The following is an 18,262-nucleotide window of genomic DNA, read 5'->3' as shown; positions in this document are numbered from 1 at the left end:
ACAAGAGTGTGTGTGGACATAACTGGTCCTTTGCTTGGGTCCCCACCCTCTGCCTCGGGATCCTTGTGTAATTGAGAGAGGATCTGGGCATCGCACACAAAGCGTGGCCACACCGCCTCAGGAAGTGAACACAATAATCTTTGTAACAAGGCGAGGACACTTCTCTTTCTCTCTCACTCACTCCTCCCGTGATGGAAATAAGGAAACTCAAGGGGGAATAATTTAATTATTTCAGCGTATCGTTCAATCAGAAGTTCAGCAGAGGTTACCTTTAAGCAAAGTAAAATCTGACATGAATTATGCATCCCCGACACCTCCAAAGTACAGTAATAGGAGTGCATGTGAACAGCGAACTCTTTGTTTCAGCAAAAGATGCGGTGTAATCCAATACGTGTGTGTATTCCTAATCATTTGCATCCGTATCCGTTACCTCAGCTCCATAGTGGCACAACACATTACGGAGAAAACTTGATTGCGAGTTGTCACCTGAGCCACATTCCCTTTAATTACAGCCTCTACATGGACATATATGCATACAAATGGCTTATTTGAAGAGTGCATGAAAAGGAGTTCATTTGAAAAACTACAACAAAACCATTTGTTTCCACCAAAACAGCACTCGCTGTATGACAAATGATGCTTTAGTCTTATGAATAATTCTCAAATTCTAAGCAATCAAGTTTTAAAGATATCGTAAATCCTGTCTAAATGGCCTCATTCATTACACGGCGGAGATGGGAGGGATACTAATAAAGTGTTACGTCTGAAATTGTCACTGACTTCATGCGTCTCTGGGAGATGTTCGGCGCTGAGCTGATGTATGGTGCGACTGACTGTATGGTGATGGAAATGTCGCCGTGGCCTCGTTAGCATTCTGCTGTAACCCTCGGGCAGGGGTGTCAGATTCTCTCAAAATTTACAGCTCAGTTTGGAACCAAAAGATTCGGTGCATAATGGCTGTGGGGACCCTCATAATGAATATACTGATCCTCACTAGCAAGGTCCGCTGTGAGGAAAATGTTAATGAACAAGTACATATGTGAAAGGTTAGCGCTGGTCAAAAGCAGCACAAAAATAATGCTGAAATAGTTCAATTAACTGCAGTTTTCTTTCGATCGCTTTTAGTTGCTAAGGTAACTGCTCTCTCTTATATAGGCTTTGGGCCTTCTGCCCAAGTGTCAGCTTCAGTTATAAGGAGGTGTTATGTGTGAGTTTTTAATGCCAGCAAATCACAGTAATGAGGCCACCGCCAAATGGTCTCATATTGTCTGACTCCAAGTTGAAAGAAAACACAAAGGAAAGGAAACTGATGCCATATTTACTATATTATATTTATGATTAACACACCCGCGCGCACACACACACACAACCAGGACACAGCAATCTGACCGAGTCCTCGGTATCTTTATCCGCAGCCAAGCTGAGTAATTGCAGCTACAACTACAGTGCCCTGATTTGGTAGTACTAAAGATTACATCAGCTGTCGAGTCCATGACTGTTTTTTTTTTGTATCCTTTTTCTTGTTGTAATTTGCTAATTTAATGGTCAGCTTCACTGAGAAAACAGCACAATGAAAAGTGTGCCCCAACAGAAATTGGCAGTTGGATTTGGGACATATTAGTAGTTTGGTTAATGTGTTCATGGCAGCGGTGAATCGCTCTGGTCATCGTTCCTCCGATGGCCAGAGCAATAAACATATTTAGAGCTTGTTTCATATGAAAACTTAATTGAAAGGCTTTTAACTTTGATTTTGTAAAGGCCAACAGCAGCCTTGCAGGTCTACACTCATCAGAGTCAATGACAGGACTTCTTGAACCTTCTTTGTGTCTCTAAGGCTACGTTCACACTGCAGGTCTTAATGCTCAATTCTGATTTTTTGATCAAATCCGATTTTTTTGTCTGCTTGTTCACACTACAATACTACTAATAATTATCCTTATTGCTGTTTTAGAGAGGAGCGGTGCTTCAAAGGATAGCTGCAGATTTCTGTCAGAATCTGCAGATTATGCAGTACAAATAAAATGTTCAACGTTGTCCAACGTTGTCTTCCCAGCAGTTTCACTGACATCTACACTGGATGGCCAGGAAGCGTTCGCAATGTCTTCTCGGGCGTTTCTCCGGAGCTGATAATTGGCTTGTGTCAGTGACGTAAAAGACGGATTTAATGCGACATGACCGTTCAAACAGCAGTCGCTTTCTAAAACATCGGATATGTATCGGATTCAGTACCACATACGAAAGTGACCCAGGTTGGATTTGAAAATATCGGATTTGTGCCGTTCACACTGTCATAACATGATCGGATATGGGTTGCATAGGGTCAAAAAAAATTGGATTTGATGCGCTTTCGCCTGCAGTGTGAATGTAGCCTTAAAGTATTTTAATATCTGACAAATGAAATTCCTGTATTAAATTTCTGTGCTAACAAGCCATTTTGGCTACACACCTGGACACACCCTCTCATTGGTTACTGGTTTTTCTGTACATGTGCGAGGAAAATGTAAGTCAGCCCTACGTTCCCAGCCTTTCATCAACGATGAAAGTACACGGTGTGCTTTTAAAGACTTCAACAGGAACTGTCAGACAAGGTAGGAGAGTCAGAAAGCCCTCAGAGGGGGAGCAATGAGTTTTATCCTGAGCTAAATCATTAGTGCTGCAATTAAAGATTTTCATTCCTGATGAAAGAATTTGTTTTCTCAAGTCATCTAACGAGAACACGAAACTAGTTGATTTGAATCAGAGGAATCTGAATATTTTGCTATTTTTGCTTTGACAATTACTTCAGTGTAATCTTTTATCAAAAGCGTCGCCAATTAATTTTACATTTACACAGGCTATAATTGCTCCAACTGAAAACTACATGAAAGATTTGAAAGCTGCAAGCTGATGTTGACATTACGGGATAGGAATGATTCCAGATCTGGATTTATGTTAAAATTGTTAAAATTAGATACCAGAGTTAAACAGAGAGACTGCAGAATGTTTTTTGTTGCCTCCCAAATGTCACTGAATTTTCTCATGTATTTTAGACAGTATTTAAATGAATGAAGGCTTTAAAATGTTCCTTCATGCGGTGCTCCCATGTCCTGCTTTAGACGTCTCATTCCTTGAGCACTCTGCTAAGACGGGTAGGAAATGTGAATTACAACTAAGCTACTTAACCACAATGAATTAAAGCCTAACATTTGAAAATTTGATACTGAAATTACTGTCATTATGGTGCATTATGTCTGAGCATAATGATTGCTTTGGCGCTGTTTGAAGACAAAGGCAGACTCTGGGGGAAGAGTACATTCAGAGGAAAAAGTTGATTTCATGGACGTTAATGACATGTGAACTTCAAACCTTCATTTTAGCAGCCATCATTTCCTGCCATTTCACAACTCTTCTTTTGTTAGCTACCTAAATAGTAACGCATCTGCGAGTGATTTCTCTTTCTTTGGACTCCAAAGAGAGCCGTACCCACGGAGAGGCAGAAATATCGCTGCTTTTCCATCTTGTGTTTGCTGTGTACAACACGTGCTTAAATGAATAACAAATAGGAGAGAACGTACAGCGAAGGCTTAAGAGGAATGCAGAGATTTTTTTTTTTTCCATCTCACGTCGCTAACCGACTGATTTGGAGAGAAGTAAATGTTTTCAAACCACATGCATCTTTTAGGTCAGGGAGGAAAAATAAGATACACTATACTTACGCTGAGCTTTCTTTGGCATCTGCTTTGTTTTTATGGGTACAAAGTTTGCACCAAACGTCTAGGGTGTTGACAAAGAGACAAAGTGCATACCGAGAGCGAGGACCACACAGCAACTGTGACCAAGTTTTTGCAGCTGCATTATCAAACGTCCAAAACAGACACATGGAAAATGGGACCAACTCAGGCTCTTAGAATGTTTCCAGGGTTGCAAACAGTTTGGAGACCTAGTGGAGCTGTTATTAATTCCCCATCAGTTTCAGTTTAGATGCCTGAAAGCCAATTAAAGGAGAACATAATTGAATCACCCTCCTGAACAGGAACTCAAATGAATTGTGTTTGGCGACGGATGGCAGGAGAGAGGAGGAGGAGGGCACGGAGGTTAAATAAGGAGGGTAAAATTACCAAGAGTCCCAGTCTTTGCTCAGAATAATGGTTAGAATCTGACCCTGCTATGATGTGAATTAAATTGCATTTGCAACTACATCCTGCCAAACCACATGCTGTAGCTGTCGACAGACGGGGTCTACAAAAAAAATTCCAAACTCGTATTAGCCTCTATTAGTTTGTTACCTGTAGTAGCTTTAGTATACAAGCGTAAACCTCAACAACGATCTCGGCGATGAATTGACAAAATTGAAAATGTCCACCTTAAAGTCCTCTCTGTTCCTCATGTGAGCAAATCCGGAGAAAATAGTTATTGACAGCCAGGGAGAATGAGAAACACAAGTTGCATTTCAGAGCGAGAAGTGACAAAATGCTTCACTTTATTTGCTAATGAGTAAAAACTAAATGAAAAAGTAATTACAGCCTCAAAAATGAAAATTCCCCACTGCTGCCTCTGTGTGAGAGATTATTCAGAATTTTTAAATGCTGACATACCGCTTCAGATTTTCCATTTAACAAATATGATTGACAACATAAAAAAATCAAACTTTTTAAAATGTAATTTTAAATTTCTGTTCACATTACAATATAAAATATGCCCAGTTATTTATTTTAACTTTCTTTTGAGATACTGCACTGAGCTTTTATTGGTAAAATGCACTGACATTGAACTGCAGTATAATCACCTCTTTTCCCCATGCCTGCGTCACGCTTTAAGTCTTTTATTTTACACAGCTGGAGATGGAGCTAATAAATGCTGAACAATATGGTTTGTGTATATAGCATATTGGTTCCAAGCGGACCAATAATAGTTTCCATTGCAGCAATAAGCATCTATACATTTATAGAGATGTGTATGTCAGGCTGCAGTGCAGGCCAATCTGAGGCTGACTAGCAGGTCACCTGTCAGCATGGTTAACCAGCTGTTAACCTGCTGACTGGACTGGGAATGTCTAAAAACATGATCTCATGTTAGTTGAATATCTGTTTGATCTGCTGTATTGATGTTATCAGGAGCAATTTACTTGGCACAATGATTATAAAAATTTCATATATGAACTAAATCTGCAACTTTACATCAAAATTCTGTCTATTCAAATTTACCATAAATAGGAAAAGTAGCCACAGTCCTCAAAACCTACTATATGACAGGCTTTAAACATGTTTTTGTGAATACCCTGCTGAAGGTTTATGGTTTTGATTAAAACACTTTTTAAAATTATTTGTTTTGACCTGTTTTTGCTGCCATTAATAAGAAGCACACAGATTTAACCCTGCAGCGAGTATTTTAAAGATGGTTCTGGTCTCTTTTACCTATGATTCATGTTCCAAAAGTAAGTAATCTCATTATTAGGTTTTTTTCATGCACAAAGCAGTTAATAGGCACAAAAATGACACTTATTTTGACTGCCTTTTCTGTTACTTCTAATAAACCAATTTATTTGGTTAAGTAATCGAAGAAAAACAATTTCATTTATAATGTAAGATATGTTTCTGTGAACAGGTTTTACAGACTCTAATATGTTGATCAATGAAGTCGTAGTGGGACATCTGGTTTGTAGTAATCTTTAAATATTTTGTGGAGAAACCCTTAACGGCAGTAAGTCTTGCTACTTTTGGTTTAGTACAATGTACTGACTACAAGTGGAAAATTACAATGAAATCAAACCCTATAATGTTTTTTTAAAAACCCAGTATATTTCCACACAGCTTTCCATTATCATTGCTACACCAAAGGGCCAGTTCCAGTGAAAAGCTATGAAAAGCTGCAGGAAAAATACATTGGCGAATTCACGGTTGGAAAGATTTTTATGATTAAGAAATCGTAACTGTGCGCATGAATACAAGGGTGGGGTCTTAAATGACTCCAATTGGTCACTTGAAGGTTAAATAGATTTATGAACTGAACTACATTCCAATCCATACTTATTAAAGCAATTATCAAAATTAAAGAAAAAAGAAAGTGTCTGAAGAGATTTACAAAGAAATGCTGCTGTGTGCTTATTCTTGGCAGCTAAGCATGGTGTGTGTGTGTGTGTGTGTGTGTGTGTGTGTGTGTGTGTGTGTGTGTGTGTGTGTGTGTGTGTGTGTGTGTGTGTGTGTGTGTTCACATGCGCATGCGTTTTACCTCAAGGCCATACTCCATTGTCCTGGGAGAGCCACAAGGAGGAATTCCTTTCATGTGTCATCTCCTGTCACAGTGCTGTCCTGACAGAGGCTTAGTGACATACGAGAGGCCTCGGCACAATGTCCTGCTTTTAGTCAAATGAAGTGTCTGGCAGCTGCTGCATTCATCAAAATCAAAGGATAATCTGCTTTCCATATAAAATCAAGTGATGATTAACTTTTTTCCCCCCCAGAGGGGGAGGGTGGGAGCATAAATGCTAGCACCTTTAAGGAGACACTTGAGAGACAAGAGGCGGGGAAGGTTCGCTAAAAGTGCAGAGTGGTGCTGGAAGATTTGAGGCTCTCAGGTTAGAGAGCTGCTCTGTTTAGGCTCACTTCTGAATTAGGAATTTCATTTTATCGTAATCAGGATTAATTTCAAACAAAACACCAATCACACAATAGGCTCCTGTACATGATTCAAACTGAGTGCTACCATTACCCACCTTTGCACATGTGAAAAGCATAGATAATGACAAAGAAGCAGAAGCAGAGAAATGTGTAATGTCAGCATTATACACAGAGGGAACGTAAAAATGTATTTACACTGAAGTCATTATTTCATATATAAATGAAGGACAACCACAGCAGAGCAGCTTTTTTATATCAGGGTGTAAAAACCAAACTAGAAAATTTAGTATGGCTGGAGGAGCTCTCTACAATCTGCTACAGCTTAGAGCTTAGCAGGTTATAGTTTGGCCTGTCCTTGGTTGATGATAATTACTGTTAAAGCAATGGAAAAATCTAATTTTATGAAGGACACAAGCTCAGTATATGACAAAATTGCTCTATATACTAGAAATGTTGCTGGAGAATCTAATTTCACAACATTTCTTAAGTCCCACAATGTTCATGCTGATTTAGCCCTGTTTTGGAAAACAAAACCTTTTTCCCACAAAAAAAATTAATGTCCATTTAAACTTATGCTACTAATGAGTTGTAGTGAAAAGCGGGATATGATAGTCAATCTGGGACAGGCGATGGAAGCAAGCTTCCTCCGAAGGGCGCCTGGGCTCTTCCTTAGAGAGGAGCGTAAATAGCTGCTCCTCCACATCGAAAGGAGGCAGTTGAGGTGGTTCAAGCATCTGAACAGGTTCCCTCCTGGGCAGGTGAGGCGTTTCCCTGAATGAACAGGGAGGAGGCACGATAGAAAAATTATGTCTCTTGGGTGGCTAGGGAACATCTACACCACCAGAAGAGCTGGAGGAGGTGGGCGGGGTTTCTGCTGATTTATGCTTGAGCGGGGTTAGTGCAGACGCAGTCCAACTGCAGAGAGTGTTTGCTGTCAATGGAGTGGACAAAATATGCAGTAAATATGATACTCTAGTTTGTGCTGTTGGTCCATCAGTCCGCCGTGGAATAGAGTGAAGTTATAGCATACAAAGAGCTGAAGTCACACTGAGTGCTAAAACAATAAAAAGTATTCACTGCATTCACTGTCTGTGATTTTCATGGTGTAAAAATATTTGATTATGTTTTGCATTTCTCCCATTCCTGGTGAACTCTGTTGCTCCCTTCCTTATTCCAAACCACTTGTCAACCAATAAGCATTTGACCGACGCGTAGGTCATCCACATCCAGCACTGTGCAGCTCGGATTTTGGAGGACTGCGCTGGAGCTGTCCAAATGGCAACGTGTATGCAGACGGACGCATTTGCAGGACCATAAATTTAGCTTTTGACTGCTGCCTCCGTGACCCAGATCGAGATAAGCGTCCAAAAACTGCTGGACATAAAAAATGTGGCATTTTAAGTTTCGAAGAGGATTCCTTAAGTTATTAGCGTGCACATATTTGATTAATATGCACTGTATACCTCGTGCATTTTTAAAACCTCTGAGTCACCCTGCATTTATGTGGCATCGTGGCCTCAGAGAGCATTCAGCAAGAGACTCCAGTGTTTGTTGAATGACTTAAAACCACTTTTCTAAATGGTCCAATCCTTGTCATCATGTACTGTGCATTAGTTGCCATGGAAAAACCCAACTCTTGTTCCAAGTATAAAGCCACAGCATCTCACAAAGCATGTTCTGTATCTTTATTTCTTGTTTTCTGGGGTATTCATATGTTTAAGCAGCAAATAATTTGACAGATATTTCAAACACATGCATCATATTTAAATAAAATTGATAGACATAAAATATAAATAAAGATATCAAACAGTTATATTGGATCCATGCAATGAATTAAAATCATTCCTGTTATAATCAACACAATCAAAGCTATTAAGAAGCTTCATACTACTGATTTAAGGCATCCACATACACAGAAATATTATTTGCCTTTGTTACCCTGTATTATTCACATGCTGTAATAAAGCTGTTATACTTTACTGTTACAAAGCCTTGTAACACCCCAACAGATCACTACTGCCACAGTGAAGCTGCAAATATATATTCCTGATCCAATTTAGGACCAACGAAGTGAGCTGTGAATCTGTTCATCACAAGTCATGACCAATATCATCTACACTGGACTGCAATCTGACGGAGCAGGGGCCATTAGACGGCCTGGAACTACCGGACCTCCTTTTCTTTAAAATTACACCCTCCTGGATTGACCAAGCACCAGCTAACCCTCTGCTATTTGTGGTAATTAGTCCAGAATGTGAGCTGTCAACATGCAAAAAATCGTGCCAGTAGGCCCACAATGTCGCAGACACCCCCACTGTGTTCAACAACAAGCAGCTAGCCTCGGCCACTGGAATGCATTAACTTTCTCCTCTCTTTTTTTTTTCCCTCGGCGACTCATGTCAAATTCAGGTCCCTCAGAACAAAATCTTAATAATTAACTGGCAAATTTTAACATGATTGCTTCTGACACACCTACTCTGGTAATCATTGCTTTGAGGCCATGTGCTAATGAAATTAATGCATTCATTGCCCCAACAAATTAGCATAACTCATACAAATGGCCCACATTTGAGACCCCGTTGCAATAAGGGGAAAACAACATACAGGAAAAAGAAGCTTGAAGAATAAAAATAAAGATGCAAAATGAAATGGCTGGCGCATTGAATCGGAGACTATGATGAGCACTGCTCGCTCAAAGTCGTAATGGCTAAAGCCTCTTAATGTTAACCAAGGGTGATTGCAGTAATGCATTATAGAGCGATAGCTGCGCAGGACAAAATGATTATCACCATCATTAGAGTCATTGCAGATCTACATATACATCTCTCTGTGGACAAATATTAAATGCCCATGCCACTGCAGACATTAAAATGTTATTATACTGATGCATTAACTTACTGTAGCAGAGTTCATATCAATATATAGTAGGAGCTTCCCAACAATCACTCTCTAAATGGTGCAGCTGCCACTCGCAGCACTCCCTGGCCCTGCCACTAACCCCTGTTCGTGGCTGTTTGGTCTCTCAGTGGGATGTCTCTCAGACACTTACTCCTCGGCATTAATAATTGACAATGATGCCATCGGTACAATAGGCGAGGACAAATGCAACAGTCAGTTGGAGATGCTGCAGAAGTGCGAGAAATGTCCCCTCGTAGCTAAAAGAAGGGGAGGGATGGTTGTAACACCTAAAAAAATGCGTTTGCCTGCAGCCAGATACTGTCAGGGAAGAAGGAAAGTAATGAAAATGGCCTCAACACTGGATTACATTATTACAGTCAGGTGATAGTCTGCAGGGTAGTGTGACAGCTCGCAGTAGTGCTTCCATAACTTCTCTTTATATATCATGGCGACTTCATTTTATACAGCAAATCGGTAACTCACAGCCCCACAGTCAGGTGCATGATTATATCTGTAGGACAACAGAGCAGCAGGATTTGTGCTAAAGGATAAACTGAAATGAAAATGTAATTGAAAGTGTATGAATCAGCATGTTTAAATAGGTCAGAAAGGAGAAGTTCCCCTGTTGTTGGTGCCACAGCAACACTGACAAGTCGGAAAATAAGGACACTTGGTCTTTAAGTGCCGTGTTTCTTTGACCAGGGAGTGAAAGTCAGAGTAAACAGTGAGTGAAAAACGCAGAGCTCCCAAATGGGACTTAAACAGCCATTGCCTGGTTAATAGTCATAGAATTTATGGCACTGCCACCTTGCCAATCTCCAAATACACACTGCAAAAAGTGTACAGTTTGCTCCCGGCATGTAATACTGCTGATGACAGAGGACACCTTTTGTAAAAAAAAAAAAAATGGCAGAATTCGACCCTTTGAAAGCTAAAAGGCATTGGGACAAATATGGTTTCTGTGATACTGAGTACTTTTATGTTTGTTCTAATGTTCATTTTCCTCAAGTCAGTCTTGTGTTTGATTAGTTATTTGATGCCAAAAACTGCAACATTGCTGATTGAATGAAGTACACCTGGAGGCATCTGCAGACCTTTGAAATTAGACATAAGAACATAAAGGACGGCTCCTTTTTTGGCACCTTGTGATTTGTCACCTCTCTCCAACCTCCAAGAAAGTTGCTCTGCAGCAAACTGCACTAACTGAGACTCTGAGGGATTTTGCTTTTTTCTTCTTTTCTTTTTTCTTCTGTTTAGAAAGTTAGTTTGACTTTTGAAGGCCAGCTGAACTGACAAGATAATTTTGCTTTAGCTGGTGAGTCAGGAGCACAACACCTAAAATCAGAAACATTAGCAGTTACTCTAAGAGTTCTTCATTCAAGGGACTTTCCAGCAAAAATAGGACCTCAATACCACAACTGCAGTTTGTTAGAAATCGCTTTACCAGAGTAGGGTGACAGCCCGTCGACATCGACCATCTTCATATACAATCTCAGCTCGAAAATGCTTCAATGAGAATTCCTCGTTCAGAAGCAAGAAATGCTCATTTTTAAGGAGAAAAACAAAAGAAATAAGAACACAATTCTTAAACCAGCCTTATTAGATTATCATCTTCTTTTACGTGAAACCCATGAAAAGACCTTAAAAACATACTCATCACCCCGCTGCCAAAAAACAACATCTCACTGTTTTTTTAGCCCCACAGTGGCAACGACACACACTCGAGACTTCCACCCCAAGCTAAATGTTTCATTTAATTTGCTCAGAGTGAGACTGTGGATGTGCACTCGCACGATTTCATGTTTAAAATATCTTCGACACCTGAAAGGTCGTCGTCAAAGTTACTGTGACATTTTCTCCCACAGAGTGGATCCTTCCCATACGTACACACAGGACCAGACAGCGAATCCGACACTGGAGAGCAAACAATGAATAAAACACTCAAGAGCCAGCTTGTGATGCTTTGACCCACGACACAAGCATGAATACATACAACACATCAACGGCATACTTCCTAATCTGAGATGGTTAGTAATGCGGCCACCTTCTCCAGCATGCAGGCCCATCTGTGATGACACATCAGCTCCGCCGTTTCAAACGAATAAACTCACAAACACGAGACACAATGTGTTGACAGAAAATTTGCATTAGGAATGTAACACAGGAAAGCATGATTAATTTCTGCTCACGAAATGAATACAGATTTTGTCATTACATGGCTTGTATCCTCTGCCAAATATTATAATGTTTCGCCCTCCTTTTCCGCAGCGAGTGTTCGGCTGCAATAATAAGGAATAAAAGACAGCTTACAGCTCATAAGCAACACAACTGCTGGCAAATCAGCTAAATCACAGAGCAAAACAAAGACCTGATTGCTCATTAGTATTATAGATCTGCTCTCTTTAAATCTGCTTGTGAGATGCAGACACTGTTTAATGGCTTAACTGGGGTTTGTTTAAATGTGCACCATCTACATTTCACACAGTAAAGATTAAAAGAATGAGACATAACCAGATATCTCACTGAATTTGATATCACGGCCCCCTTTTCAAAACACACATGCTCGTCGATACACTTACCTTGGCCTTGCAGATGATGCATCGCGCTCTGTCTTCACTCCCACATCCCTGTAAGGAAAAGGATATTTAAAAGTAATTTAGTGACAATGAGCCGTGAAAACAGCGGCTCCAAAGTTCCTGAATGACACGCATGAACAACGAATCATTTGTTTGTTGTTTTGATCAATAAACTAATTAAGTTTGTTGGGGAAATGGTGCACTATTTTAAACCCAAAGGTGCACTATGCATAACAATGCTAATTTAATTAAATTGCTTAAAAGCCTTTATAGTATGGTGGCCTTGAGGAGCAAAAACACAACTTCTTTTTTTTTTTTAAATAAGCATTAGCCAAAAAAAATCATACAGAAAACCAACACTGTATAAAAAAAAAAAACCACAAATCGTAAAAATAACACTAACAAAAGCATTTCACAAGACACAAGGACAAAGGAGAGAACACAATTCAAAAAATGCATTAAAAACACAAAGGATCAGAAAACAACCTTTGACAAAACAACAAAATATGAAACATCAATATTTCACAAAACTCAAAAAACACATCAAACCGAAAGCAATATTTCAGACACCGCACTCTTGTTGTTTTACTGATTGTGTTTTTTTTTGGCTGGTTTGCACACGAGGCCTCCTCTAACTACAATAAATAGCATGAACACGTGCGCGTATTTAACGCTTAGACTAAATGCATCACTTCATATGACAGAAGCATGCATCCAGTAACATGTTTAACAATCTTTAAGCTGGTGCTCGCTCGCTAAACACGCTAATAACAAGAAAAGCATTTGTGCGTACACAAACCACTAACATGCATGGCATGCAGGAGCACATTTTGATAGATGTTAATGGCATATAATTATAGAACACTGCTATTAGGCAATGTGATTTTATAAAGAGGACCATTGCCCCTGGCACTGTGGCCTGATTGCTGCAAGTGTTGGTTTGATGAATGTAAACCAGGTCTGTTTGCAGAGATGTCAGCCAATGAGAGTGAAAGGGAGAGAAGAGGGTTAGACGCTTAACTCGCAATTAAAAGGAGACATAGTCATGCACCCAAACAAATTTATCACAAATGAGAAACATATCTAACGTACGTCAGAAACTAAACTCATTTTCTGCACATCTCATTATGTTTTTCATCACTTCACACATTCTCCATTGAATTGGTTCTATATTTAACTCTTCAGCGTGACTTCTTTTTTCCTCTGCGTTTTTTCAAACGGTTGGAATTACAAATTCTAAAGAGCATTTTTTTTCTGATTAACCTCAATATAATGAAACCAGATGGATAAAAAAAATAAGAATTTATCTGTAGAGATCCTAGTCAAGTACTCAAGCTGTCAGTGAGTGGGCAGGCAGTGCTCACACCAGTCCACACTCAGCTGGTGCTATACAGTCTACTCATGCCCTTGTACTTCGTGCTTTGAGGGGTTTCACCCCTCTAGGAATGCACTCCCTATAATGAGGGTCAGAGGTCAAAGTGCTGCCGTGCCTGGAGGCCGGGATCTCCCAGGCACACTCAGTCACTGACTCTGTCCCTATATTTAAATCCTGCCTCAGGACATGTTTTTCAAAGGGCATCTCCTAACTAGTTCCTGGTTACTAATTAGTTCTGTGCCATGCTATTTGTCTTTAGGAACCTGAGTGAAGAGGAGGAGGAGGAGGAGAAGGGGGAGGGAGCCAAATGAGGCAGCCCTAAAAAAAGATAGCGTATGTTTTGCCTCAGTGGAGACGATAATCACTCAGACAGTCCTCTGCTGCAAACATGCTGAAGTATGTATCAACAGCTGAAATGAATGCCAGTGGTGTTTCGCCGTGTTTGAATTCTGCGTGCCCACTCTTTAGTGACAACATCTGTGTGATACTGTTGTGGCTGAAATTAAATAAGGACGTGGATTTTTTTTTTTCCCCCTCCCCGTACAAGCTGCTTTTAGAGGAGTGGTAACTGTGCATGCTATCACTCCCAGCTGGCTAGCTCTGTCTCTCTCAAGTCAAATCATTATTGGATTACATTTTCTGGCTTCATAAAATGCGGTTAAGAGGCACTTTAGACATATGTGCATGACCTGCTTTCCAGAGATGGCTATCAGAGCAAAAGTGACAGGTCAATTGCTGATTTCTGTTCCGTAAAAAGGGAAAGGGGCTCCCAACCCTGAGCACTCTAAATGGATGCATGTTCCCCCCTCTCTCTGTGTCTGCTTCTCTCTCTCTCTCTCTCACACACACACACACACACACTCACGTTAAAAGTACTCGGCACACACACTCATCCCAGAGCGTGTAGCATGCCCGTTTCATAAGCCTGTGTGTATGTCTGTATATAATTGTATAGTGGGAAGACACACACTTAATGGAAGAGGCTCTTCACTCTGACAGCTGGGTGGTGCAGATGAAAGGTCTGCTGTAGCATGTTGTCTACCACTTGTGGAGTATCCAAAGAGACCCAAAGCTCTCTGGAGTGGACGACACAACAAGCTTACGCACATTTTTCTTTGATTAATCTACAAGCATCAGTATGCTGTGAAGTGCATACATTATGATGCAGAATTAGATCTTGATGCATTTATATACAGCTGGAATTTGTTTATACCTCAAATGGAATCAAGCACTATCCAAACGTGCATTAGTGACACAGATGAAATTACTTTTCAGTTTATTTGCTCTTTGGCTCTACAGTCAAATCCGAAATCAGATGGTTGAAATTTGTGCCGACACATCCTCACATTTAACTCTCTAGAAGGCGTAAACGCCACACAGACTGAAGCCTACTACATTTCCCACCATGCAACTGTGTAGTCTTTATAGTTGTCCGTGTGTGTATTTATTCAACTTGAGAATAGATTTTATTTGAAAAAGCAGAAAACATGGAACATTTTAGGAAGATTTTTTTCCACCGTTTGACTTTCTAATTTATTGAAATTATCTTCTGCTTTTTTTTGTTGTTGTTGTTTTTGGGAGCATCCCTAATGGTGACAGAACTTCATGACAAGGTTAAACTTACATATTTAACTTAAGTTTAGTTATAAAAAACGGTCCGCATCATTGTGCTCATGGTTGCCATGGTGATGTCGTCCCTACACAAAATATACTTTTTCCTGAAATGCATCACTCATCAATTTGTGTGCATCAGATTATTTTGTGTGGCTAACGTTAGCTGTTAGTTGCCTTGTCTTACTGCAGACTAGCATCCACACGCCTGCGCAGGATGTAGTTTATGGAATGTTTCAGTCAAATGGTTATGTTCACTTTTGAAATCCAAATACTGCAGCACTGCACCGATTTGCACAGCTGTCTGCTTACTTTCCACCGCGCTCATTTACAACTTCCCATTAAAGCCGTCTGTGGGGGCTGCAGACCCTGTTAATGGTGCGTGGCATCATACCATCTTAATAAAGTAAGAATACTTTGTTTAACTGATTAGCTGACTAGCAAAAGCAGCCCCTAGTTGCCACCCACAGTTTAGGAAAATGTGGCTCTTTAACTGCTAAATGCTTAAATATATTTACCAGCTTTTTCCTAAAACTGTCAGTCTGCATGTTGGTGACGTTCAGGGGGTTTATCAGAGCTACCTGCTGCTACAAGGTTGGTAAGACAGCTAAATGGAAGTGCTAAAAATGCTACATTATAAAACCACAGCTCCTAGCCTAAGAGAGAGTCATTACACACAACACATAGCCATTCAATCTGTTTTTCACTTCAAACATTAAATTAGAGCTTTAACTTTCACAGTGCCGTCTGCTACGATTCTCAGAGCTAACAACCAGTACTTTTAGAGTCATATTGTGATTACTGCTGTATGACGCCCTTTAAGGCAGTTGTACAGTGATCACATTATGTAAAACTGAACAGCGCATCAGTGCATCTGTCCAAGCAAAGTAACAAGCTCGTAAAGTGCACTTTCATGTCCTGTGACATAAAAACTCATTTGCATACAGAGAAGGTTTTTTACTTCTGTGAAAGACTGCAGCTGAGGTGTTAAAGTCCGCTGCTGAATTTACATTTTCACATCAACACACCTCTTCACTCGCTTTTTAGCTTTTATCTTTTATTTCTGGGAAAATACTTGGTACACAGCGGTAATTATACATTCTGGCAATCCAATTTCTGGCAGCGACAGCAGCAGCAGTTTGTTGGGAATTAATGGTGGAAGAGTAATTAGCATGAGCAGAAAGAAGCTCCATGACTGAACAGAAAGAGAAATGTATGCCACCTACGGAACCTTAGATTTTATCAACTGAGAAGAGTGTAAAGTGAGCTTTTGGGAGGTGCAGTCCAAAAACACCGGCTCCCCGACCAATGTGTTAGTACAACTGCTGGTTCAAGAAGGACTACAGATGTTAATGAGCTCCTCTGTGGTAGGTGACCTGTGCTGGGCACTTGATAGCTTCCTGGATTTCAGCCAGTCCATTAAGAGGTACTTCTCACTGTCTTGGCCTCCGTGTTTCAACTGTATAACGATGACGCGTCACCATTGTTAGCAACCCTCATTAAAACTAATTGGTATTTCTATTTGAAAGGTAGCTCATTAGGCAAGCAATGTTTTGTCTCAATAAGGCGAGACGGCAAATACATTTAGTCAATTTTGGAAAACCAGCACAGACGTTTCACCGCTTACACTTTAACAAACAGCTGATGGCAATTCAAAAATATCACAGTTCCCTACATGGAAAGTCTGTCTTACCCTCTGGATCCATGTGGACAGACACACGTGATGGGCAAGTAAATTCTTGCAGTCGCAGAAATTCCTCAGCGGGTCACTGGCTTTAAGTTCACCATCCCTGCATATAAAGCACTCTGATGTCTCTGTGGAAGACGAGCAGAAGATGGAGATTATGAATGGTTTCACATTGGATCAAAGGCTAATCCCTGATTCGCGTTAAGATTCATATCAAATATTCATCCATGTATAGCGATACTTATTTCCTATTACAGTGTTCAACACACACAGTACGGTTCCACAGAGCATTAGACATTCATGTTATTCCCAGTGGGAACGCAGAGAAGGGAATGTGGGCTTATGATGCTTTTTCATTATTTTCTGCCACATATAAACTATTAAAATAGTGCATGCTCACATTAAATACGGCCACAGTTTCAGATAATGAGGTCCGAATATTTACAAGTCATCCCTGTTAATTAAAAGTTCAGGATTGAGACTGCTATAAATATGAAGTTTCAGAGAGTTTTTTGCATGATGTCAGTGTTAGCAGATATCCTAATATGGTCAGACACAACTGTCTGCTTTCGAGGGGCAGCCAATAAGGAGTAAGAGTTAACTGTGAACTTTAAAAAGCTTCAACTGTACAGGGAGTGCAGAATTATTTGGCAAATGAGTATTTTGTCCACATCATCCTATTCATGCATGTTGTCTTACTCCAAGCTGTATAGGCTCGAAAGCCTACTACCAATTAAGCATATTAGGTGATGTGCATCTCTGTAATGAGAAGGGGTGTGGTCTAATGACATCAACACCCTATATCAGGTGTGCATAATTATTAGGCAACGTCCTTTCCTTTGGCAAAATGGGTCAAAAGAAGGACTTGACAGGCTCAGAAAAGTCAAAAATAGTGAGATATCTTGCAGAGGGATGCAGCAGTCTCAAAATTGCAAAGCTTCTGAAGCGTGATCATCGAACAATCAAGCGTTTCATTCAGAATAGTCAACAGGGTCGCAAGAAGCGTGTGGAAAAACCAAGGCGCAAAATAACTGCCCATGAACTGAGAAAAGTCAAGCGTGCAGCTGCCAAGATACCACTTGCCACCAGTTTGGCCATATTTCAGAGCTGCAACATCACTGGAGTGCCCAAAAGCACAAGGTGTGCAATACTCAGAGACATGGCCAAGGTAAGAAAGGCTGAAAGACGACCACCACTGAACAAGACACACAAGCTGAAACGTCAAGACTGGGCCAAGAAATATCTCAAGACTGGTTTTTCTAAGGTTTTATGGACTGATGAAATGAGAGTGAGTCTTGATGGGCCAGATGGACGGGCCCGTGGCTGGATTGGTAAAGGGCAGAGAGCTCCAGTCCGACTCAGACGCCAGCAAGGTGGAGGTGGAGTACTGGTTTGGGCTGGTATCATCAAAGATGAGCTTGTGGGGCCTTTTCAGGTTGAGGATGGAGTCAAGCTCAACTCCCAGTCCTACTGCCAGTTCCTGGAAGACACCTTCTTCAAGCAGTGGTACAGGAAGAAG

General features: G+C 40.5%; 1 protein-coding gene across 1 annotated transcript in view; it reads right to left on the bottom strand.

Annotated features, from left to right (window-relative positions):
- The window catches only part of LOC308393480 (uncharacterized protein), an 86,079-nt gene that overhangs the window by 60,616 nt on the left and 7,201 nt on the right, over positions 1-18,262 (bottom strand). Inside the window, exons 2-3 of the mRNA XM_080877270.1 lie at positions 16,750-16,871; positions 12,074-12,121 (exon numbers count right to left, since the gene is read on the bottom strand). Coding sequence (XP_080733396.1) covers positions 12,074-12,121; positions 16,750-16,871 — 170 coding nt within the window. The remainder of the gene's footprint in view (positions 1-12,073; positions 12,122-16,749; positions 16,872-18,262) is intronic.

This window comes from Rhamphochromis sp. 'chilingali' (assembly GCF_963969265.1).
Source record: "Rhamphochromis sp. 'chilingali' genome assembly, chromosome: 3".
Lineage (NCBI taxonomy): Eukaryota > Metazoa > Chordata > Actinopteri > Cichliformes > Cichlidae > Rhamphochromis > Rhamphochromis sp. 'chilingali'.
The sequence above is the reverse complement of the archived record's forward strand: the minus strand, read 5'-3'. Positions and strand labels throughout refer to the sequence as shown.